Source organism: Aythya fuligula, chromosome 3 (assembly GCF_009819795.1).
Source record: "Aythya fuligula isolate bAytFul2 chromosome 3, bAytFul2.pri, whole genome shotgun sequence".
Classification (NCBI taxonomy): domain Eukaryota; kingdom Metazoa; phylum Chordata; class Aves; order Anseriformes; family Anatidae; genus Aythya; species Aythya fuligula.
In genome coordinates, this window is record NC_045561.1 from 47,917,158 (window position 1) to 47,941,385 (window position 24,228).

The 24,228-nt window shown below is 43.9% G+C and overlaps 1 protein-coding gene across 2 annotated transcripts in view; it reads left to right on the forward strand.

The window, feature by feature from the left end:
- The first annotated feature begins 2,880 nt into the window (after positions 1-2,880).
- Positions 2,881-24,228, forward strand: part of AGPAT4 (1-acylglycerol-3-phosphate O-acyltransferase 4) — a 75,850-nt gene continuing 54,502 nt past the window's right edge. The window contains exons 1-2 of one of the 2 annotated variants that reach the window (XM_032184747.1): positions 2,881-3,003; positions 18,755-18,985. In XM_032184747.1, coding sequence (XP_032040638.1) covers positions 18,808-18,985 — 178 coding nt within the window. In that variant the 5' untranslated portion in view covers positions 2,881-3,003; positions 18,755-18,807. The remainder of the gene's footprint in view (positions 3,004-18,754; positions 18,986-24,228) is intronic. The other variant, XM_032184748.1, reaches the window with a different exon arrangement.

Here is a 24,228-nt window from a genome sequence, read left to right on the forward strand (position 1 = left end):
AATCAAGCCCCAAAAAGAAGCAGAGATCTCAGAAACAACTACTTTCCCACAGATTTCATAAAGACAGATAAGCCAAGTACAGGAAAGACTTCCTGTTATTGCCTGCACGCAGGGATAGCTGGCAGTAAAGCCTTTATTACACTCAGCCTGCATAGAAGAGGAACATTACAAATGTTTTAAATTCAGGAAATGTGTCATTTATAGCACGCACCGTATAAGACATCAGAGAATCTAATAATAAGACATGCAGCAGTAGCAAACTGGTCTTCTTGTGTCCAGCTGCACATGGTAGTGTATCACCACACATCCCAATACAGCACACACCCCAGCAGTCTAGCAGCTTCAACTCTGTGAGTGATACTTTTTCCACCAGGCTGCCATAGCTTGAACCACATACCTGGTGCCTTACTGATTTGAGTGAGGGGAGTTTTAGGCTAGATGTTAGGAAGAACTTCTTCACTGAAAGGGTTGTGAGGCATTGGAACAGGCTGCCCAGGGAAGTGGTGGAGTCACCATCCTTGGAAGTCTTCAAAAGACGTTTAGATGTAGAGCTTAGGGATATGGTTTAGTGGAGGGCTGTTAGCGTTAGGTTGGAGGTTGGACTCGATGACCTTGAGGTCTCTTCCAACCTAGAAAATTCTGTGATTCTGTGATTCTGTGAGTGCACACCTAGCCCAGCAGGAGGGCTTGTTTGCTTTTTTTTTTTTTTTTTTCTTTTTCATCCAGAGAAACTAGTTGAAAGTTGCCCATTTCATGCACAGTGAGACATGGGGTTGCAGCAGAGAGTTGTGACTGGTGTAAATTCCTGACGCTACTCTTGAGACGTGCCCAATGTAAATAAGCCCACGAGCAACAAAGAAAGAGCTTCAGTGAGGGTGCAAACTCAAGCACTCAGAAGAACAAAATGCCAAAACTGAGACTTGATGAAACTTAATTTAGCTGCCCTTGGCCATATGGTGAGATTTTTAATTAACTGTACAAATCTTAATATACATTATTCAGTGCTCTGGAGGTAGAGCTTAAGGAAAGAGAAAGTTAATCTGATTCTTTTTTACTGTCCATGTTCATAGCCCTTAAAAATACACAGAGAAGACATGACAAACCTTGCTTTTAACTACAGAGACATTTTTTTGCGATGGGCTTTTCAGCCTCAGTAATTACCATGGAATCTAACGGCTTGGTAAGACTTATGCATTTACTTTTAAAACCCTAATTTAAGTAAAAGGTTTTTATTATTTCCACTTTCCTGGACAGACTTTTGATAAACAGATGCAGTGCATCAAAACTAGGATTTATCTACCCACTGGAGATTTTTCTCAGGTGTAAAGTGTCCACAAATCCCGCTACATCCAGCTGTAGCTTAATACTAATGAAAACAAGAAGACAGATTTTTGTTATTATTTTCCAGAAAATGAGGAACATACAAATAATCAGCTACGGAGAGTTTGGTCTCAAGGCCAGATCAGAAAAGATGTTCAGGCACTACCACACTCAGCACTGGGTGCCTGACTGTTGAATGCTTTTTTCTCAGGAAGACACCTAGACCCTGAGTGAGATGCCTATGGACCTTTGGCTAAGATCCAGAAAATCTGTAGGTGTAGCACACAAAGCTGCTTAAACTAGCTAGTAGGGGGTGTTACTGAGTACCTCACTGAGGGATTACAGTTTGCTCCCCCTGCCTGGAAGTGTCCCTTTTAAAAGTGTACCCACAGGATCAGTCTTTTAAAGTATGGCTGCAGAAATATTCCTTACCAACCTCCCTTCAGACCACTAGCCTGAGGACGTCAGTGAGCTGGATTCAATCCTTCATGACTAGATGGGACAGAGGGTGCTAAATCTCAGTCTCTTTGAAGAGTACATGTTCATTCACCCCACCAGCATGAATCTGGCAGGGCCCTGAGGGCACCACCAGGTCTTAACGCCCTGACCAGCTTCACCAGGGACCTGCACGCTGCCCATGGATCAGGACTGTGTTTAAGCTCAGGTCTGGATGTTCAGCCCCTGCTTGAGCTATTGCAGCAGGTGGCTGTGCTGTCAGCTCTGTCTCTGGCCTTGTTTCTGGATGGATCCTCGGTGCAGCCTATCTCCTAAGCAGGCTGCCTGAGCAAGCTCCACACCGGGCTTACTGCTTTAAGTTGCTGGGCTCATCAACCAGGCCCTGCTCCCTGTGCTGTGCTCAGGCCGGCAAGGTTAGTGCCTGTGCCGTGGTCAGTCCAGGCCTGTCCTCCCTTGTGCAGCAGCCTTGCTCTCGCTGCTGCCTGTGACTCCTCACGTCCTGTGCTTCCCACGTGGGGCGTTTCAGTCAGGATGCTTCCCTCTTATACCACAGTGAATGTGCTCCTGCGAATAGCCTAGGAAGCCTTGCTTATATCCTATTTGTTCCATAGCATAACTTCTGTGGTTCGGTGTTTGCTTTATGCACTTAAAATACATAAATCTACGTTAAGGGTGAGCAGCGATGCCACATGGCTGTTACGGAGCAGGGACGCGACAGCTCAGCCCAGTCTCCCCCGGAGCTCTCCAGCTCGACCCGCAGCGCCGGTAACGCCGCCTTCCACCAGCTGCCATCCGCGGCACGCTCCCCTCCCGATGCCCCGGGTGCCGAACAGCCCGGCCTCCGGCAGTCCTCCCCTCGGGAGAGCCGCCTGGCAGCGAGCCGCGAGCAGCGGGGCCGGGATGGCTGCCGCCCGCCTCCCCCTCACGGTGCCTCCCCGCAGCGGGGGACGCACTCGGGGAGCGGGGCGCGGGGAGCGGTCCCCCCGGCCGGTCGCCCCGGGAGGAAGTGACATGGCGGCAGGGAGGGGAGGGGAGGGAGGCAGGGAGGGAAGGCGAGGGGCACCCGGAGCCGCCCGGCGGGTGGAGCCTGGCGGCCCCGCCCGAGCCGGCCGCCTCCCGGCGCGGGCAAAGTAGTGGCACCCGGGGCGGGGAGGCTCGGCACGGCTCGGCGCGGCTCCCGCCCCGGCCCCCCAGCGCGGCACACATGCCAAGGCTCAGCAGCGCCAGGTACGTGCTCTTCCCCTGGCTGGCTGGCCGGAGGGCTCCTCAGGTGCGGTCGAGCCGGTTTAGAGAAAAACCAAAAATTGATAATAATAATAATAAACAGCCAACCGAGTCGCCCTCTCCTCCAAACCAGCGGGCGTGCGGGGCGCGGCGGGCGGCGGCCAGGACCCACCCGCTTCATCTCTCTCCCCCCCACCCCCCCGGCCGCCATTTGCTCCGCCGGGGGTCGCCCCGCGCCCCCCCCCCCACCCCGGGGCTCCGCGCTGCGAGCAGCCGGAGGAGGAGGAGGAGGAGGAGGAGGAAGAAGAAGAGAGGAGAGCGCGGCCGGTGTCGGTCACAGGTAGCCGGGAGCCCGGCCGTGGGCAGGGTGGAGGAGCGGGGCGGCCCCGCCGCTGCTCGCCTCCGTGCCGGCCTCTGCCGGGGGAGGCTGAGAGCCCGGCAGCCGTGAGCCGTGCTTGGGCTGACAGCGGTCGGTGCGGGGAAAACTCCAAGGGGGCATTGTTTAGCTAAGAAATAACCCTTTGTGTGTTATTTTATTTTATTTTTCAACAAGTGCGTGCTGGCTGATTGCTGAAAAGGCAGCCCCCCCCCAAAAAAGACGGTCTGTGTGAGCAATGTCATAGGCAGGTTTTGGTCTCTGACATGTATTGCTAAGAGTTACGGGTATTGCCATGCCGTGTGTAGGGCTCTAGGGATGATGTCCCTTATGCAGGTATATGTGTTAGGCAGTAACCTTGCTGCTACGTGAAAACCCCAAATCCATCATAAGAGGTGGGAGGAGAAGAGAAACTCCCTCTCCCCGTCCCTCTCTGTCTTAAAAAAGCCCCAGAGCGTTTCTTGAAAACCAGCGATGCGTCCAGCCCAGGAAGTTGTACCAGGCGATCATAGCCTTGGCTCGTGCTTAAGTCACTTTGCACTGCGAGCAAGTTGCAACAGACTTGAAGCTACTGGAGCAGGGAAGCAGTAGGGGTGCGGAGCAATGTAAGCAGGAGTTTGCAGCTTTCTTTCTCTCAGCTCACTTCTCACGTGAATGACAGCATTGCTTTAAACATGCAGGGATTTGTGTACAACGTGCCAGGACTGCCTTTGTATAAATACTGACCACGTCGGTCACTAGGGTAGCTGGTGTGTTGTAAATGTTTGCTGTCGTTTACTGCCCAGCAACTTTCTCTAGGTGTTTGTGTCTGGTCTAACGCTGTGTTTTTCCAACTACTTTCTGCTGCCCTATAGATGAAAATACAGTTCGGTTCATTTTAGGAATTCGTATAAATATAAAGCATAGCTTTGCTTTTTCCTATTAATGTTCTGCGTAACAGTGCCTGAAAAAGCTGTATCTAAAAATGAAACTTTAACAGCATGTTATGGAAGACAGAGGGCCAGGATTCACGTGGAAGAATATATCAGAATATATGCCTGCAATGAACAGAGGAGGCATTGTAAGCTGCTGGTGGATAAAGATTGCTCTTAAGCAAAGTTTGGTTGTATCGGTGGTAGGCATTTAGGTATGAGGCTTTAGTAAGTGCTTCAACAAGAAGCTTCAAGTGTTGTATTTCGGAGTGAAGAAACTGCATAGAGGTCAGTCCTTGCCTAGAGTCACAGAAAAGCAAACAGCACTGTGCCTAGAGCATGGTAATGGCCTGTGGATCCCGAGCCCCAGTGGATATCAGTTTGGTGGGCAGTTGTTTTGCTCTGTCCAGACAAAATCATGAGGCAGTGGAGCTGTGTTCAGCATCTCTCTGGAGGGAAGTGTGCTTTCCTGGAGCAATGGTTGTGCATCAGTTGCAGTTGCATGTACTTACTGTACCATAAAGGAGAAAGGTTCTTGTGCAGGTGGTGGGTGAGAACCCTATGGCTGTGTGCTGCCCTGCTGAAAAGAGGTGGTTTCTTGTTCCCTTTTCTAAACCCTGATTTTATTGCTGGAGGATGAAGGCTGTGAAGAGTGCTCATGGAAATCTCTTCAACCCAGGAAGGCACCATTACAACTGGGCTGGGGTTAGCAAATGGCATTCTTGCACTGCACATGTGTGCCTGCAGCCCTTAGAAATTGTGTTAATAATTTGGTCTTAAATTTTAATAAGTCAGACATCTGCTGCTTGATGTAGAAGAACGCTTCCCTAACCAATTGCATCGCTGCTGCTGCTGGTACATCTTGATAAGGGAGAAGAGGAACAAGAAAGCAACAATGCATTTTAGTGTGCTCTACTTGTGCTCTAGTCAGCAAATGCTTTTGAAGCTGTGGACCTCCCTAATTAGAGAGAACTTTATGCAGGGCAGCTATTTCCTCAGGTGTGCTTGATTGGCTCAGTGGGATGCAATGGGATTGTCTATATGAAGACTGGGAAGGTGACTGGAGAGTGGTACCTGTACACTCATTTCATTTCATCACTGGTACTGGGCAGCTGAAAATGTGTTTTGCTTCTGCTGGGGGCTGGATTTCCCCAGCTGTGCAGTTTCAGGGGGTTGGGAAAGTGCATCCAGTCTGTTCTTCGGTGGTCTTAATCGTCACAGCGAGACGTGAATGAGCTTACCCTGCTCGCCTCTGACTAATGCTCCTGTGCTTCTCAGAAACTGCTGACTCATTTCGTTTTCTTGCCTTTTTTCCCCTTTCCTCCTCCAGTTCCTCAGAGTAGAGATGTGGTAGTGTCAAGGTAAGGTCAGAAAAAGAGGAAATGGAAACAAATAAGAATAACTGTGTACAGTGGCAAGGACAAAGATGCTATAAAGACCCCTCTTTGATTATGTGAGGGAAAGACAATGTCTGTAGTGGATTTCCTGAAAAGGAACGTGAACTGAGCATTAGAAACTGAGCAGAGCCATGCACCTGATAGCAGTCTGCTCTTTGTTTTGAACTTCATCTTCCTAGTTCTGCGCCTCTGCTTTCACCTTCAGCCCTTCTGTCTGTCTCGTTATAGTCTGCCTTGAAGAGCTTAACACAGAAATCATTTTCTGCTTGTTGCAAATGAGCTGACCTGGCTTGAGGTTTCTGTTGTAGCGTAAGTAACAGGAACAGGGAAGGATGATTAACCAGTTCTAGGCAGAAAGGGAATCAGAGGTAGAGGTTGCTGAGACAGGGCTTGCTTGCCAGAAGCTTTGGAGTTGCAAGCAGAGACTAGTATACTGATTGTGTGTTATGTCTGCAAAATTTCTGACATCTTTGTCAGAATACAGTGTTATTTCTGGATTTCATTACTGCTGATTTGCTTTTTATGTGATCATAAAGTCAAATTGCAGTCACGTTTCTCCATCAGGATCCAGGTGAATGGAAAGCTTTGCCTGCACAGTTTCAGTTGGCAGATTATGCAAGCTTCTTTCACCTGTCAGAGAACAGGAAAATGGCTAACTGAAGACCTGTCGCTAAAGACAGGAAAAGAAAATATTAGGGGAAATCTGTGTAGAAATTACATATGATTTCTCGTGAGATCTACTGTGTGAAAGTTAAATAATGTCCTGGTTCTTCCCCTTTTTCCCTTATTACGTCTTCCTTTGCACATCGTTGTTTGTCTCTTATTACCATGTTTTTCTGTACTTTGGGAAATACCATTACTGCAGATGCTGTTTTGCACTTCTGGAAGGTTTGAGGCCCTCTGGGTGTAGCAGCCTAGTCTTGAACTTGAATCATTCATGAGGCTTTCCCCCTTTGTCGCAGGTTGTCTGTCAAGGGTTAACAATGCTTTAGTTAATTTTATGGTTCTGAGGATATGTTTAGACAGTGTTGAAGCTTGCATAGACATATTTTTTTCCCCTTGATCTGATACTAGTGAAAATTACATTACAAACAATTCAGTAATATCAGTCTTCAATTCAGCAAACAGTAGGCAGCAGAGATACTGCTATCTTCCCTCAACCTAGAAATGTAAAACAAGCATCTAGAGCGCCCAGAGTAATTGAGAGAAACAGCCCTTTCGTGTTGCCCAACGGTGGTAGGGATGCAACATGGTTATAATCAAGCAGTAAGATAACTAAGAAAGTGTTTTTCCCAAATTCATTCAGCCTTTGGTGTGTTGCTGTCTAGTTTTTACATGCCTATGCATGGACCTCTGCGAGTGTGTGAAATGCAAGTACTGCATTTCACCTGAGAGGGAGACAGAGAAAAGCTTCATTCTGAAATTAAGCTTTGTAAAACTATCCCAGATTTGTTTGAAGTTACTGGGACAAATGCTGAAAGCCAGGCTTTTGAAAGGATTCAGACAACTGAAATTGTGCAGAGAAAATCTAGGTAGATGTTGACGTACCAGATACTTAATTTCTTCCTTACAAAGGTTGTAAAAATGCTACTGGATTCTTACCAGGGTGTTTAGGAACTCTGCATGCTTGCCATCCAGTGGAGTAAATGCTGTTGGATGAAGCACTCTTCTTAAATTATATTGCTGGAAGTCTAAGGTGGGTTTGACTAGCTGCAGCTTTAGGTACTGAGAATACAAGTATATTGATTAATTGTATCACATTTGGCTGTTTTTGAGGGATGTTTTCGAAATAACAAGAGCCAGTGAAGCTTGTTGAGAAATTTCTTCTGGCTTCAGCGGGATTTGAATCAGGTCCAAAATGAAACTTCTTTTATTATTGGACTTGATAAAACCAGTGTCTGTGATAAAGGCTTCTATTTTTTGAAGTTCTCAAATTAAATCAGTCTGTTAGGGGACTGATGATTGGGGGGGGGGGCTGGGAACAAGGAGGCTGTGTTCTGGGTTCGAAGTGTATCAAATCAGTTCAGAAGCAGGTGTCTTTGAAGCAGAGGTGAGTGAAAACTGGTGTGGAAGATGATCGCTGAAGCACGGTAAAGCAGTTACCACTGTTTGTTTGGATTTTTACCTGGCATCTGAATATGTGATTGCTTTGCGTGTGGGAGCAGCTGAGCCTTTCGCTGAAGCCAGGATCTTGTTTTTTTTTTGGGACCATGCCCAAAAGACCTCAGCTATAAGATGAATGCTTTTCTAAGTATTGAGTGTTACTTCCCTGAGGCAGAAGTTGGTTTTCTTTGAATAGGCATCTGGAAGCTTCCATGCCACATGCATCCTCCAGTTAAATTATTTTCCACCGAAAGAAGCATTGGAAGTGTAATGAATAAGTGTTCATTTTCTTGTGAATTCCCGTCTCGGTGTGGGCTACATCTTGTGTATACACTGCCATTTCTAATCTTGGTATGTGGTTTTCATAAAGGAGAAATTCAGGTACTTCTTACTCTTCAGTGTCATGTGCCATACCGCCAAATTAAATTAATACTTGCAGGTGGGAAAAAAAGAAGTCTTTTCAAACAAAAAAAGAATATATTGTTTAACATCCTCTCAGTATTCAAAGAGGACATTAATGAATGTTGTTTCATATTAATTAAAAATATGCAAATGGCTTAGCTGAAGGAGATAGTCCTTCAAAAACTACTGTCATAGAAGATTAAAAAAAAAAAAAAAGTTTGTTTGGAGTTGTAATCAGGTGGCTGGCACTTCTCATTTCCAGCATGGCTAATTGCGCCTCATGACTCCTACTGGGGGCTTTTGGATCCCTCACACAAGATGTCGGCGCTGTTCCCTCCTACCCTTGCCATGAGCAGGGTGTTTGTGGCCTGACCTGGGCACCCAACAGGCCTGCAGCTGAGCTCAGCTCCATGGGGAGGTAGGGGAATGGGGAGGGGGGGGTTCTCCAGCTGGCCCCACAGCTGCTCCCAGAGAGGCCCTGTCACTGACCTTACACCAGTTTTTGGAACAGCAGTAAATCCTCAAGGAGCCCATGGGCTGATGGTGGAAGTGGCCCTTGTAGGCCAGGGGGCACTGCCACCGTGATGGTGGCACTCAGTGAGTTCTGCCACATCTCTGCCGTTTTGTTTTATTTTTAGTTTTTCAAGATTCATTTTTCTGTCACAAATCCTTTATTGTTCATTAGCTGCACTTTCTGGCCTTTTTATGTAAACAAAACAACAAAGCCACAGAGGTTAAGAATTAGACTTCTGGAAACAGGCTTAAAGAGGCTACCCGAAATGTAGGTCTACTAAATGTAGATCACAATTCCAGAAAATATAACAAGGTCATTTTATGGGAGTTTACTAAGGAAATAAAATTACCCTTTTTCCAGTGCTGGTGGCTTTTATTTTATGGTTGTTGAAGCTGAAACATCTAGCAAATGTCTTTAATTCTTCCTTGGACAGGAGCATTGGTGGACGTGTATGCTTGTGTGCACAATGCTGTCTGGTACTGAAGTTACACCTTCTAGTTTATGATACAGGCCCACTTAAATTGCTGAATACTTGTCCCCTGTTTCTTGAGGAACAGAGAAATAAAGGGAAAGCGTTCATTAGATCAGCACATACACCCTGGTCTGAGCCATCTCTTACATTTGTACCTCTTATACTGCCTGCTGCCACTGAAGAGCTGAGGTGTGTCGGGTGTGTCCTTTCCCTCTCTGTTCATGCCTGGCCTTTCAGAAACTGTTGTGAGGGAAACCTGAGCACTGGCAAGAAGGCAATTACAGGAGTATGAAAAGTACTATTTTGTGCTGAAGGCTGGAGCCTAATGACTGGGCCAGTCATAGTTCTGGAATTGGCTCTGCCATGGGTTTGCCACGTGACTGTCCAGCTTTGCAACAGCCTTGTTAGTTCCCGGTGTGTTAGATGGAGGTAGGAAGACAGATCTTGTCAGGCTCATTGAATGGTTGGAGCTTTTCCCGGATTTATCAACCCCTTTCATCTAGAAGAGTTAACAAAAGTCCATACTGTTTTCTAAACCTATCCCTAAAAGGTTCCATTTCCGTATATACAAATGGGGTTACTTATACTAGCAAGTTTGTTGAGTGGATGTGAAACTTCCCTGCCTGCACAAAACTGGGTGTTAGTGGTGTAGAAAACTGTCTGTGGCTGACCTGAAGTTAGGGGAGTGATAATTTTGTACTCTACTTTTGTTCTTATCTAACTGTGGTTAAGAATTTGAGTATTAAATATGTGAAGTTTAAATTAATCCTTTTACCAGAATTTCCTTAGTGCCTTACGCCTAAAGCTGTTATGAATTTGGGGAAAGTATTTTGTCTGCTGAGCATATAGGCTGTTCCCGGACCTTGTGTTGTCCCCTTGTTTCGTTGTGAATGTAATTTACAGCTCTTTAAGACAAGATGACAGTGATCAGTGTTCGGCAAGAAAAAACATGAGTCTTCTTGGAGAGGCCTCCTTTTTAAAGCTTATCTCTCATCAAAAGAATGTTTGGGCTCCCAGCACCATTCTTTTTTTTTTTTTTTTTTTTAAGGCATCCCTGTTTTTTTGCCAGCCCTTGAATGAGCTTTTGTCTGTTGCCCCTGTCCCTTCCCAGCCCTATTCTTCTGGCTCTTCTAAAAGAAACGTTCTTGTAATAAGCACTGGGGAACAGTAGCTACTCCTGTGTTGCATCTATTCCTGAAATACCCAACACAGAGGTGATCCAGCACAGTGGTGTGTGCCCTTGAGGCTGACTAAGTACCATGACACCAGTGGCAAACACCCTGCTCTACTGCACCTCCTGCCTCCTTAATTTTTATTTTTTTAATGCATGTGAGCAATGTTGTAGATCTCACCATTGAGATATTTCCCACAGACTCTACACTGAGTGGCTTAGTGAGATAGACTTGGATCTCTCTCACATGTGCAAATACCTTATACAGTACTTTGAGTGTTCAGTACAGAAATTCTTACATCAGCAACACAAAAGCATATGTATAAGCAAATATATGCGCGAAGATTTGGTTTGTTTCAGACATTCGTATCCTGTTGTGTGACAAGCCACCTGTACTTCAGCAGCAAGCCAGATCACCCACTGAAGAATCTTGCTGGAAATGTGTTTTGAGGGTTTTGTTGTTTTTTTTTTTTTTTTTTTTCTTTCCTTTTGGAGGTGGAGGGTGCCAGATGACAGTAATATCTGTGCCTGGTTACCTTTGAGTAAGCACTTAATGTTGCCTATGGTGACCTGAGAGCAAATATTAAATTGGTTACAAGTGCATGATAAAGCTGGTTGTCCTGGTCTGTTTGTTATTTACCTCAGTTACTTCTGAGGAACTGTCCAGGTCACCTATATTTTTGTGACAGTCTAGCTCACATCCTGCTTAGATTCTCAATATATTTTTTTTCTGTAAGTCCGTGTTTGCTGTTTAGTCCTGCTCTCTTGCTCAATCTCTAAATTGTGCTTATATTGCCCTTATTGGCAACACAAGTGACTTGTTGTATAGAGGGACCCAGAGACAGAGGAAGTGGGGACTGTGGTATCCAGAAATGAACTCTGGGGCTCAATTCTGTTAGATTACTTCTGGTCTGAAGAATCTTAATGCAGCTCTTCCTTTTATTTTTCCCAAACAAATTACAGATAGTTGTGCTTTGGAGAAATATGTAAGTTTTAATGTATTAAGATGCAAGAACTTGGGTGGGGAAGAACTGCAGAGCAGCACCTGACATGCTGGAAAGAAGCAACTTGCCTTCTCCTGCAGTTTTTGTGAGCTTGATCTTCTGCTGGGCTTCACCCAGGCCCGTTCTTTGAGTAACTCTGCAGGGGCCAGGAAAAGAAATGCTTAACTTCAAGGAGTTTATCCTCATCAAATAAGTGCTTCCTTAAAGATGAAGCTCTGCTGGCCCTGTGGTCCCTAAACACAGCACCCCCCAGGAGTTCTGTATTGCCTTGTGTTTAAGCCCAGCTCCCTATGGTGCCCTTGTTCAGCTCCCTCCTCCCTGAATATTTCATGCTCCTGGAAAAAGGAGCAAGATTGAACTGCTCCTTGAATTAACGTGGGCAGTGGCTCCTCATCTTGCACTCCTTTTGTTTTTGGAGTACGCATGCTTCTCCCTGGTTGCCTGTACCCCCTGTATAATTCCTTTCCATGTGGTAAGGGACCAGCCAGCACTGAGACCGTCAGGGCAAACAGCAGCAACGTGGTGTGTTTTCCCAGCAGTTTGCGTGCATGGCTAAGGAACTCATGTCCTGGCAGGCATGAAGGGCTCACATAGCTGGCTTGCTCTGACATTAGGTCACAGCAGGAAGAAAATATAAAAGGGGAAGGGAAAGCGTTATTGTACTCTAACCACTTCAAAAACTCTTGCATTACTTTTCTTCCTTTTGTTTGGACTCTGTTATGCTAATTATCTTTGTGCTCAATAGAAAATAAATAAAAATTCAGTTTTATGGTGTGGTGGTTTTTACACTGATGGTTAAACTCTGCTATACTACTCACTCACTCCCCCTACTCAAAGGAACAGTGGGGAGAAAATACGATGTGAAAGAGCTCGAGGGTTGAGTTGAGGACACGGAGATCTCTCAACATCTACTGTCACAGTCAAACCAGACTCAGAGGAGAGAGATTAATATAATTTATTGCCTATCACTAGCAGACTTGAGCAGTGAGAAACTAAAAGCAAACTAAAAAAAAAAACTTTACCCTGTTCCAAGTCACACAGCGGAATGGGGGCTGTGGTCAGTCCCTGAGGCTTAATCTCTGCTGCTCCCTCACAGTCCCTCTCTGCCCCTGCTCCCCGTGGGGTCCCTCCCATGGGATGCCGTCCTTCCCGAACAGCCTGCGGGGCCTGCCCACAGGCAGCAGCTCTCCAAGCATTGCTCCCACATGGCTCCGTACCACGGGGTCCATCCATCCTCCAGGAGCAAACTGCTCCAGCACGGGTCCCCTACGGGTGGGGGCAGCTCCCCCCAGACCCCCTGCTCCTGCGGGGGCTCCTCTCCACGGGCTGCAGCTCCGGCCCAGGGTCTGCTCCTGCGGGGGCTCTCCATGGGCTGGAGCGTGGAGATCTGCTCCATGTGGGACCCATGGGCTGCAGGGGGACAGCTCCTCCAGGGGCCTCTCCACAGACTGCAGGGGAACTGCTGCTGCCTGCCTGGAGCACCTCCTGCCCTCCTCCTGTGCTGGCCTTGGGGACTGCAGGGCTGCTTGTCACTCTTCTCTCCCAGCTGCTGTTGCACAGCAGGTTTTTTCCCTTTCTTAAATCTGCTCTCCTAAACCAGCATTGCTGACAGGCTCAGCTCTGGCCAGCAGCAGGTCCCTTTTGGAGCTGGCTGGAGCTGGCTCTGATCTGACATGGAGCAGCTGTTGGGCTCTGCTCACAGAGGCCACTCCTGCAGCCCCCTGCTACCAAAACCTTGCCACATAAGCCCAATGTACATCACAAGTCTCTAAATTGGGTATCCCGAGGCTCACTGGTAGATAGTATTAATTCTTCAGCCTTTGAAACAGCCAAATGGACACATCTCAGATGTAGCTGTGTAATACAAAATATGCAGTCAGGAATGCCTGGCTTCTCAGAAAAACTGAAAAGCGTCCTGGAGTTCCCTTAACTGTAGGGAAAACTCTTAAGGTATGATCAAATGCATCCCCAATGTGTGACTTTTCTGAGGAGGTAATGCTCTGGACTTGCCTTTGGAGGAAAGGGAGAAGTGATTCAAAGCCTGATTAAGCATGAGACAAATAGATAATTCTTCCTTCAGACTTTTTTTTTTGGTGACGTGTACAGATAAATACCCCTTGAAGGCCTATATACATGTGGATGCGGCCTATCTTATGCTGGCTTCTGACACCCACTGGCAGGAAGAGAAGAGCTCAAGGGCTTCCTCTGACTGCCTTGTCAATATTTTCTGAATACAGAAGCATCGTTGAGTTGAACTCTGCTATGAGCTAGTGCTGCTAGCTGTGCTGCTCTGATGGCAGCTGAAAGTTACTTAGAGGCAGTACAGGGACTGCTGTAATCTGAGCTGCGCTTGTTCTCAATGTCTTGGTCACCGCAGCTCATCTGTCCAGGAATTTGGTTTAGAGAAGAAAATACAAGAATGGGCATCATCGTCATATGCTTGTTTCTTCTTAATTTGCAGCAGAGCATTTAAAACTTAAGCATTAGCACTTTATCATAGAGTAGATATGAGCAAAGAAATTTGTGTAGGCTTGAGACATGCTTTTCTGAAAATAACCAATTGCTTTGCTGTCCTGCCTCAGGTTGTAAATATAAACAGAATTAGGTTAGTCCAGATGCTGTCAGATAGATGCCCTGTGGCTTTCTGTACTCCAGTGACTCCGTTTACTGCATAAACTTTGCTAAGGTGGGCAATAGTTCTTAGCTTCATTCTCATGCTTTCTGTAGAATACAGTTCCGGTCTTTAAGATATCCCTGGCAGTAGTCTCAAATGTCTTACAGACTTTGATGTGCTACGCAGTGTTATTGTCAGCAGCCTCTGCCAGAAGAGTGGTGTTCACCTTGTGTATCGCTAGTCTAATGTTGTATTGTCTTTGCTATGTCCTCCTGCTGATTTTTTTCCAAGCAGAAGGAAACACTGAGAGTAGTTTAAGTAGAAAAAAGTGGATCGTGCTGAAGAATGGAACAAGGAGAAGAGAGAGGTGGAGTGAATGGTCTTGCAGTCTGCTTTTAAACTGATCCTGTGACCTCTTAGTCACATGAATAGATGCTTGTTGACTTGTTCCCTAGACGGACATTTGAGGTTTGAGTCTTTTGTTTCATATCCAACTGAAAACTGTTATTAAAGAACATTCCTATCTGTTTTTGATGCTCTGGCTGGCCGTTTTCTCCTAATTCATTTTAAGGGGTGTTTGATAGAAGAGAGCTTCTTGGCAGCTCTCCAATCTTAATAGCTTCTGAGAAAATGCATTGATTGACTCTTTTGTTTTCAAAAGATTGCTGTAATTTTCAGCCATTATCTATAAGGAAATCAGTGTAATTTATTAAACTAGCATTGTGGATTAAGAATTAAAGACTTGATCCTTTCATCATTTAAACCAGCGTTATATTGATGTTACCCATGAGGAATTTCAGTAAGACAGAGCAAGTGTGAAAAGTTCCTACGAATTCTTAGAAAGCAGGCTTCTAGACCTCTTTCGTGAGATCAGAACTGCTTCTTGAAAATTAAATTTCTGCTTTGTAGCCTTTACCGAGAATAAACTACTTTTCTTGGAGTTTGGGTAATGGAAATAGTCCTATCAGTGTCATACTCAAAAAAATCTTTGAAAGAATAAGCTTATGTCTAAGAAACAAAACACTTAGCTGGCATTATGGGTATAATGGGTAGCAAAATTTGTAGAGAAAATAACTTGAATTTAATCAAAGAGAAAATTAATCTCTAGTCTCCCTACATTACGGAAAAGAAAAATATGAGCAGTGGTTCCAATTCCTTGTTCCTTTTTAGATTAGATACATTTCAATGGTACCGCTTACGTAGTTTTGGTTTGCCTTGAAAACGTTTTATGGAAGCTTTACAGAATTGAAACTTCATGACAGGTCTGAATGCAGGAAGAAATTAGTTTCAAACATTGCATTGTGACTTTATCAAATTGTAAGACAGTAATTATGTTTTATCACAGTCATCTCATCAATGTCTCTTCTAATTCTGTGAAGTTGTGCTTTAAAGACCCAACACGAAATAAATACTCATTACTCATGAAGTAAATGATGCACATAAATAAAACATTTTAATGTAGTTTAACCACTCTTACAGTGGGAGAACCAAACTGATGTACTAACATTTGGGTGAGTCCTTCCTCCTTCCAGACTCTGTCATTCAACTGCTTTTCCTCTTCATAACGACTGTCAATCAGCAGCTTACTACAGGAAATTTTTGTTGACCATATCAAATAGTGAGTTTCTATGTCTCCACTGTAAGGAAACAGTGCTTTAATTTTATTTCACGTGTGTTGTTTTTTTTGATCCGTTCCCTTCCTGATCTCTGGGAATTACATTAGATTAGAGTGATTCTGTAACATGGAATTAAACAGGCTAGCTGGCACAAAAAGCTTTTGATCAGTTTTAACTAAGGACAGTAGGATAACCCCACTTACTGGGTTTCAGGCACTGTACAGTCTTTTAAACCATCCACTAGTAGGCCATTGATCACTTCCAGTCAGAGAGTTTTAAATGATCTAATCCTGCTACTTGACAAGTAAAAGAGTCTGAGTTAGGGAAGTGCAATCCTTTATTCTTCACTGTAAATTTATCCAAAACTTGATTTTACCTTTTATTATTATTTTATTTCCTCTCCAGTGTTTATTTTTTTCTTCCGAGTGAGACAGAGGGCTGCAGCATGAATCATTACGATGATTCCTACAAGACAACATTTCTCATTCTCCTTAGCTTTCAACAAAAACAAAGTCTTTGGGCAAAGCCCATGCTGATAAATTGTATGCCATCCTAAGAAACATATCTGTAGTGGAATGGTTGGTTAAAGCTGGAAAAGCTTTTTACAAGTATAATGACAGTGGCTACTACAATGAACGCAGGCCTGCTCTGCGTTTCCGAGGTACAGATGGTGTCTGCTTTGGTACTGAATAGTGCAGCGAGATAAAGGGAACAAAGTCTGTAATACACAAAGGGCACATTTTAACTGCTAATAATAGGCTTGGGACTGCCATAAACACTTGATATAAATCATTCAGCAACACAGATTCTCTTTCTGACTTTTTTTTTTTTTTTAGTGTTCCTTGTGATTGAAGACCTGGCTGAATATCTTCCCATAGCTTTGTAGCAGTTCTTGTGTGTGCTCTTTGCTGTGGTACGCACAGTCAGCAAGGGCAATAAAACAAACGTTTCAGGACACTGATCTAGACTCAGTGCCTCACATAATGGGGTCTCATATAAACTAAAAGGATAGGCATAAAGATTTGTTCATCAGTTAATTCCCTGGGATGCTGACAGCTGCTGTTTTGTGATGGCCTATGACCGGCACATTCAGAAATAGTCTCAGGACTTCCTCCCTGGGCAAACTCTCATGCCTTACAAGGAGAAACAGTTTAGGAATGGAGCAGGATGGCAGTACCTCCTCCTTAACCATATTCAAAATACTGGGGTGTTGATTGCTGAGAGATTGTGTCTTAATATTTTTTCTCCTGACAAGCCTAGAGTTGGTGGTAGTGACAGCTACTGGGAGCCCAATAAGGTTTTTGGTGGGCCAGAGTACTTGGCAGAGGGGACTTTCTCTGGACTGGCAGCTGGTAGGGTTGGATCTGTCCTTTCAAAATTGTGCAGACCTTTTTTAAGTAATCTAAGAGTTGGTTTTCTGGAAACACTGCTAGGTCATGGGCTAGCGCTGTTATTGATGTTTCCTTTCTGGGTTTATGGAGTAAAACTGACAGAATTACAGTGTCAAGGAGTAATCGAACAAATTGTGTATATTGTGCATAGTCAAGCTTTTATTCTATTGCCAAAATCGACTTGTATTAAAATGCAACAAGGGAACAAGCAAATAAAGCTAGAAGCTGCTGCTACCTTTTGGTTTGGGAGCATGGCTGGAGCAGCCTGCAGAGGAAGGCACAAATTTTAATGTTAAGCTCTAAACCTTGCATTTATTTTTAATAGAGAGGAGTGGAGTGAGTGTATACAGAACCTATTTTTTTTCTTTTTTTTTTTCTTTTTTTTGTAATAACCTTTTGAAAATGAAATGACTTGATGCTCTCTTCTGCATAAGGGGCAGAAAACCTGAATTCTTATCTTGCTCTGATAATGTTGCAGTTAGATTGTGTGCGTATCCTTGAACTTCAAGCGTACAAGGAATAATATTTAAACTGAATAGAGCTGCTCACATGCCTAAAATCAGTGTACTGCCCTGTTTACTTGAGTGGATATACATGGCTATGTATGTACATGTATGTGTATTTAAAGATGTTTTCTGGAGTAGACATAGGGTATGCTGAGGAAGGTGATACCAGGAAATGTACCTGTTGTTTTGTTGGTGGTGCTTATTTGTTTGTTTTAATTTAAAACCATAGATGTGTTAAAAAATTTGTTCTGGGCTTCACTGAAGACAGTGGGACACACGGTATAGTGTTTTTTCTTCCCCAGTCAAATAAAGGAAGAAAAGACTGTTCTTACCTCTGCTATTCCTCTGCATCTGTAGCTGAGCTCTTTAGCTTGCTGGTCTATTCTAAATAAGGTTGTACTGAAATCGCACAGGACAATCGTTTGGTAAATGCATCTTAACAAAATACAGAGCAGTCAGCAGTGTTCTGGACTTTTGTATGTGTATGCAAGTACAACAAACCTTTTTTTGAAGGTATTTGAAACTAAATAAATGAGTCTTGAATAGAGTAAAAGTTGGAAACAACTGTTTTGGGGTGTTTCATAATGTACCCTTGTGAAGGTAACCAGACTCTCAAGCAAAACCCAAGTTTTCTCAGCGGTGTGGAAGGTACTGGGAGTGTGCACACCTTGATTTGTGGGGAATTTTATGGTATAGTTTTGAATGGGAAATAAGTTTCAGATTTTAAAAGTTTTAAAGAGAGGTGATGGGACTGTAATTAAAGATATATCCTACTTCGGGTGTGGTACAAGTTTCTGGTGTGATTAAGGTTTTTTGGATGAAGCATCATCAACACTACCAGCAAACCTTTGTTAAAACCGTGTGTTTTTAAGACTTGCAAAATTTGGATCTGCTCATGAATATAGCAAAGACTACTGTATGTGTCTTATGAAGTGCCAACAACTCAGTTCAAAATATAAGTGAATTGTTTTGCTCATATTTTAACAATAAAGGCCTGATAGAGGAGTATTGCAGTGCACGAAATGGAGTCTATATGCTCATGTGTTTTGTAGAATTAGAACTGAAATGTGAAAACCTGTTTCCAAAGTCAATGTAAATCGATTCAGAAATATGGTATTCTCTTTCCATGCTTACCTTTGCAAAGACTGTAATCGGTCCTTTTTCTAAATAAAGGAATTAAATTCACTCAGATGTTTAATGGAAAGTGGGACATCTGTAATAATCTGTTCACAGAAACAAATGCACTCTGTAACCGCTGGTACTATTTGGTTTTGCAGGTTGTCTTCTGCATTTTGGGTCTGAAGGTACCCTCTTGCTTTCTCAGCAAATCATGGACATCGTTGGCTTTCTGAAGTCTCAGTTCATTTGCCACCTGCTGATCTGCTACATATTTATAGTGTCAGGACTGATCATTAACTTCATTCAACTCTTTACACTTATACTTTGGCCAATCAACAAGCAACTGTTCAGGAGGATCAACTGCAGGCTGGCTTACTGCATTTCAAGCCGTAAGATTTTATTTTGTTTTTTGTTTTAGTTTTTTTTTAAGCTACTTTCATATTTTGTCTTGAGGGAATCATTAAAAAAATAATCTGAAATAGATTTCAAAGTAACCTATATAAAGATCATGACTGCTTCCTACAGCCCTTGCATTTGTGGGAAGAGGTGTATGCTTTGTTCAAATGTGCTGTTCTGCTGAAATGTTGTGCTCTTTTATTGGGATACTTGCTCGACTCAGGATAATGAAGAAAGACTGCCTCTCATTTGGCTATCCATCATGTTCCATTAAGCCAACTGCGAAATATTGACCAAATAATAGCATAAGTTGCTGAGATGCATTATCTGGAGGCTTACAGTGTTAACAAGTCATTTCCGGTAGCACTTTCAATCTCTTTGTTATGCGTGATTTTGTTTTTAATCATTGTTCAGTTTTCATGTGCCAATACTGCTCAGAAATAGGAAGTAACAGTAACAAAAAAAAAAAAAAAAAAAAAAAAAAAGGAAAAACACTGATTCAATATACTGCTTTCTTAAGCCAGTTGCAAATTGTTGTTTGCTTGAATAAGCATTTCAGACTTAAAGCTGCATTCGAACGTATTTGGTATAAGCGTAAAGTGTATAATGGAGAACCCAGCTGGTAGCCTGTAAGCACTGAAAGAAGTGGGAGTCTCGGGGGGGAGAGGGGAGTGTGAGCTCAGGGTATTTATTACTTGTCGAAAGGCCAAACCTTTACAGCTGTTGGAGATGTGACAATTCACTGACTGTTGACTAAAGGGGTAATTCCAGTGGAATGACCGAGACCCATATGCTTATGTTTCTTCTTTGTTAATAGGCTGGTGGGGTCTCCACTCATCAACAGTAGATTATCAGAGCACCTTGATAATATCAGTCTGTTTATATATTTGTTTCTGAAGAGCTGTAACTGCAGCTTCAGCACTGATTTATTGTGGTGCAACTTCTCACTTCCACATAATTGCTATCAACATACAGCAGAGTGCAATCCCTCCGAAGCTGTTAAAAGCACAGTAGTGTACCCATGTCCAGTAGCTGTGTGTGCACTGTTAAATGTGTCCGTGTTCCAGGGGAATTGCCCTGGGCCCTTCTGAATCTCAGAAGTGGTTTCTAAAAATGAAAATGTTACAAAGTGCATGCCTACTGAGGCTCCCTAAAGATGATCCAAGTGTGATGTCACTGGCAGTGGTGAGTGGTTTCATACAGAGGAAAATAACCCTTCAACACAGGGATGATGAATTGTGTTGCAGAAATACCGCCCAGTGGTTTATTCCAGTTTACCTTGCTCACTACTAGGGATCTGAGAAGGGGGAAGCATTGTTACTGTTCATAATTAACTGCTTGATTCAGAAATCTGCCACTCATCTCAAACTGGAGGCTGTTGGGGATTAATCTCATCAGTGAGTCTGATGTGCAAATGTTAAAAACATTTTTGTTTAAACACTTTTGACTCAAATTGCAAAGCTGCATCAGGATATATGGGCCCAAATGAGTTGGGGGTACTCTTTTACTGTATCTGTAATAAAGGGAGGAGGATGTTCCTTGTGAGAAATCTCGTTTTTTGCTGTCCATGTGTATATCCCTGAAGCAGGGAGTTTGCAAGTAGTATACATTTCCATGTGTGAATGGTGGCGTGAACGTGGCCAAGTTTTTACTTTATATCTGGGAGCACGCTGCAAGTTTGAAGCCATGGGCTGTAGAAGATAGTACACGGGTAAATTTTCGTTTAGGATAGAGGAACACATTTGTATATGTATATTATTTTTAATGCAATTCCTTCTGCTACGTTCAGCCTTTTGGCTATTTAGTGCCGATTCACCAGCTACATCAGTCTCCAGACTGAATCCTTTAGCTGCCGTCAGCATGGTCTCATCTGTACCAAGGGCTGGTCACTGTTTGAATAAGAGCCTGTAATAATACTGCATGCTTGTCCTTCATTGCTCCAAAACACAGCAGCACACCAGCTAGTAGGAGGAAAATTAACTCTATGCTAGCTGAAACTAGGACAATCAGGTAGCTGGCTTTTCATTCAGGATTGTTGATCTAGTCTTTAGTGTTGACTCCACTAGAAAAGGTTGTTTTGTGAGATTTTTGCCCAGTTATGCTCAGAACAATCTAGCCCTAGGTTAAAGACAGTTATTTGAGCTTTATAACACTGGTTTGCAATCTGTCGTTTGATGTGAGTCACCCTTATGTGAGTGATGTTTGAAAAGGGGAAAATGATAGTTAATTAAAAAAGGTATTTGGAAGAACTGCAGGAGATTAGTCAAAACTGATGTGCTTTTGTATTAGTGTATGTGTAAGATAATGGCTTTTGGGGGCATTGGTGTGCTGACTAATACGTAACTTAAGTTGGGCCTGTATGGGCCCAATGAAAGTCATGGAAACTCAGCTTGCTCTTTGAGATGACGAAGCTTAGCCTTGGAGAACACAGAAGAAGCCTGTGGTTTGCAGGCGATAAGCATCACGTTGCTTTGAGCGGCTGATAAAGTCTGAATCACGAAGTCAACCCAGTAGTGAAACAGAGCAGGCATGGTTTAACTTAAAAGTAAAATGAAAGCAGCAGCTGCCTTTAGATCTTTCTAAGTTCAGCCAGTTTCCATTTGATGTCAATGGTGGAGATGAATAATTCCACAAAATTGAAGGAGAGCGTTTCATCCTTGACACCGTGCTCTTGGGAATGTGCTTTTGTATTTCAAATAATGGTAAAATTTCCTTCTACCCATTTTCTTCCCGTCTCCTTTCTAGTATAGGAATGTGATATTCTCACTTGCCCAGGCGCAATGTCTGCTGTCATGCCGCATGTAGGAAGCCAAACTGCTGTGGTGGCTCATGACTTGTCCTCACTGCACTGGTTCTGCCAGAGCTGGGGATGTTCGTCTACTCACTCGAGTTAAGTCAGACTAGTTCAAGTAAATGTTTTCATACCATAAAAAGGTCATATGGAATAACTGTGTTTTAGTAGCTGTGTGAGCTGCTACTTCACTGGGAGCATGGCAATACCTCCATAGCTTCTCACCATACCTGCTGACAACCCAGCAGGCTAATGCCATATACTTCAATATGCTGCTCATTGATTCAAGCTAGAGAAGAAGTGAAAGCTTGGTTTCCAGTTTGAATTTATAGTGGAAAGGATTGACTAGAGCAACAACTTGGTTTCAAGGGAAAGGAGCAGAAATGCACACAGCTGCCTTCAGTAATTGGTGTTGAGACGTTGTCTTCAAACGAATTGTGGATCATGGGTTGGGCAGATAGGGTGAGGTTAGCTTCTGTACTGACTTGCTCCATTATACTTTAGAGTTAGGGAGAACTCCTGATGTAGTGTTGCAAGAGAAAAAATACTCATTCTAATAAATTGGCATGTTTTTGGCATGGCTTTTTATGAAATTTGAGCTGGAGAAATATTCTTCATTGTTGATTGGAAACCTTGTTCAGCCTGAGTCTCCTGCCTTCCAAAGGGTGTGTTGGCCTGTCATCAGATTGTAATTTGGATTGCTTCTATATCTCCAACGTACTTTCCATGTTTAATTGTGAATAAGCTTTCCCTGTTTGATCCCATTAACCCCTTTGCCAAGTATCTATAGGGCAATGGTTAGTTGTAGTCATCCTTACTTTGTATGTCTTAACCTTTACTGGAGAGTGTTAGTTGCAGAGACTAACTATATTCAACGTGAAAGGAACAACAGAGGAAACCATCTTTGTTCTTTTGTCTTTGTTGCTCTTAAATGAGCTAGGAGACTAGTAAGGATTGCATGTCCTCTGTTGTGTTTTAAATGTAAGGAAAAAAAAAATAAAGCCTTTGGGCTTATAACTTTGAGACAGTGTTTATAAGTTCTTCCTGATACCGAACTCCGTAGAGTGCAGCGGTATTAGGAAAACCGAACATGGCAAAGCCATGCAAGCTGCTAACCATAACAAGTTTTAAAAACAAGTGTGCTTGGAAGATGGCATTGGAACATAGGTTGGGCAATCCATTAATCTTATAGTTTATTTTTAAATAATTGAGGGGCACTTTGTCCTCAGTCTCTTCTTCCAAAAGACTGAGAACCATGGAGTATCTAAGGAAGGAAGAAAACATCTAGTGTGGAATACATCGCAGTCCTTGATGCTGCTTGTACCTGAATTGGAAGAGGTGGGAATGCATCCTCCTTGTTATCTGGCGACAGCAAACCATCACAAAGGATGCGCACAGCTCATCTGCACTAGTGTGTGAAGTTGGCCAAGGCTGTGGGGAGAACAGGTTCTCCTGGCTGTAGTGCCACGCATGCACATGGCTGTGGAGCTTGCTGGGGCTGTGGGAGAGTGCCTCGTACATCCTGAACTGGTTTGTGCTTGGTGGGCTGGTGCAGTGATCCCCAGGGATGAGCAGGGTGTGCTGGGCACCTGCTGGCTGCCTGGGACATAACCTGCCCTGTGCTGAGACTGGGAACGGGACTACGCCTGCTGGACAAATGTCTTTTTTAATGGTGCTGGGTATATTTACTCAGGAAGATGTTTGTCTGTGAGCAGAGCACTGGTTGATAGCTTGTCCTCTTGCTGCCCCTGTGCTGATGGAAACTCAGCTTTCCCTGCTGCTCGAACCAGCTGGTGCTCCCAGGACGCCTGGCAGGCCGGCCTGCCGCTGCCTTTCAGCACAGGGCGAACTTGGTGCTGCATAAACGGAAGAGCTGCCAACAAGAGTATGATTGTCTGGAAGGATGCAAAAGGGCTTTAAAAGCAATTGTCTTAGCGTCTCATTTGCCTTTATAAATTAATTATCGTAGTACTAATAGCTATTCTTGTGCTGTGAAAGGGGTATTATTATACCTTTGGGTAAAATTACACTTTGTAGGCTGCAGTTTGTAAATCCCTCCGAGGGGAAGGCCCTGCATGGAAACAGGCACCCCTGGTGCCCGCTCACTGATTGCAGAGAAAACAAAATGGAAACTGATTCTTCCTATGACTGAGCTTTCTAGAAACAACATCAGATGAAACTGAGAACTGCTTTCCATTCATCATAGCTGACTGTTATGAGACAGTAAAGCTAATTCCTTCCATGTACAATGATAAGGTGTCCAAATAAGGGTGGGTGATGGTGTTGTGTTTAATCCTCAAGATTTTGTTTGATTGCATGTAGTCCCAGTGCCCACTTGGAGTTTACAGGAGCCGCGGACCATTTTGCTTGTTCTTTGTACCAAGGAGATGCTGAGGCAGAGAGGAAAAATTCTCTGGGGCAGTTGAGTAAGCAGGAAGGGATGGG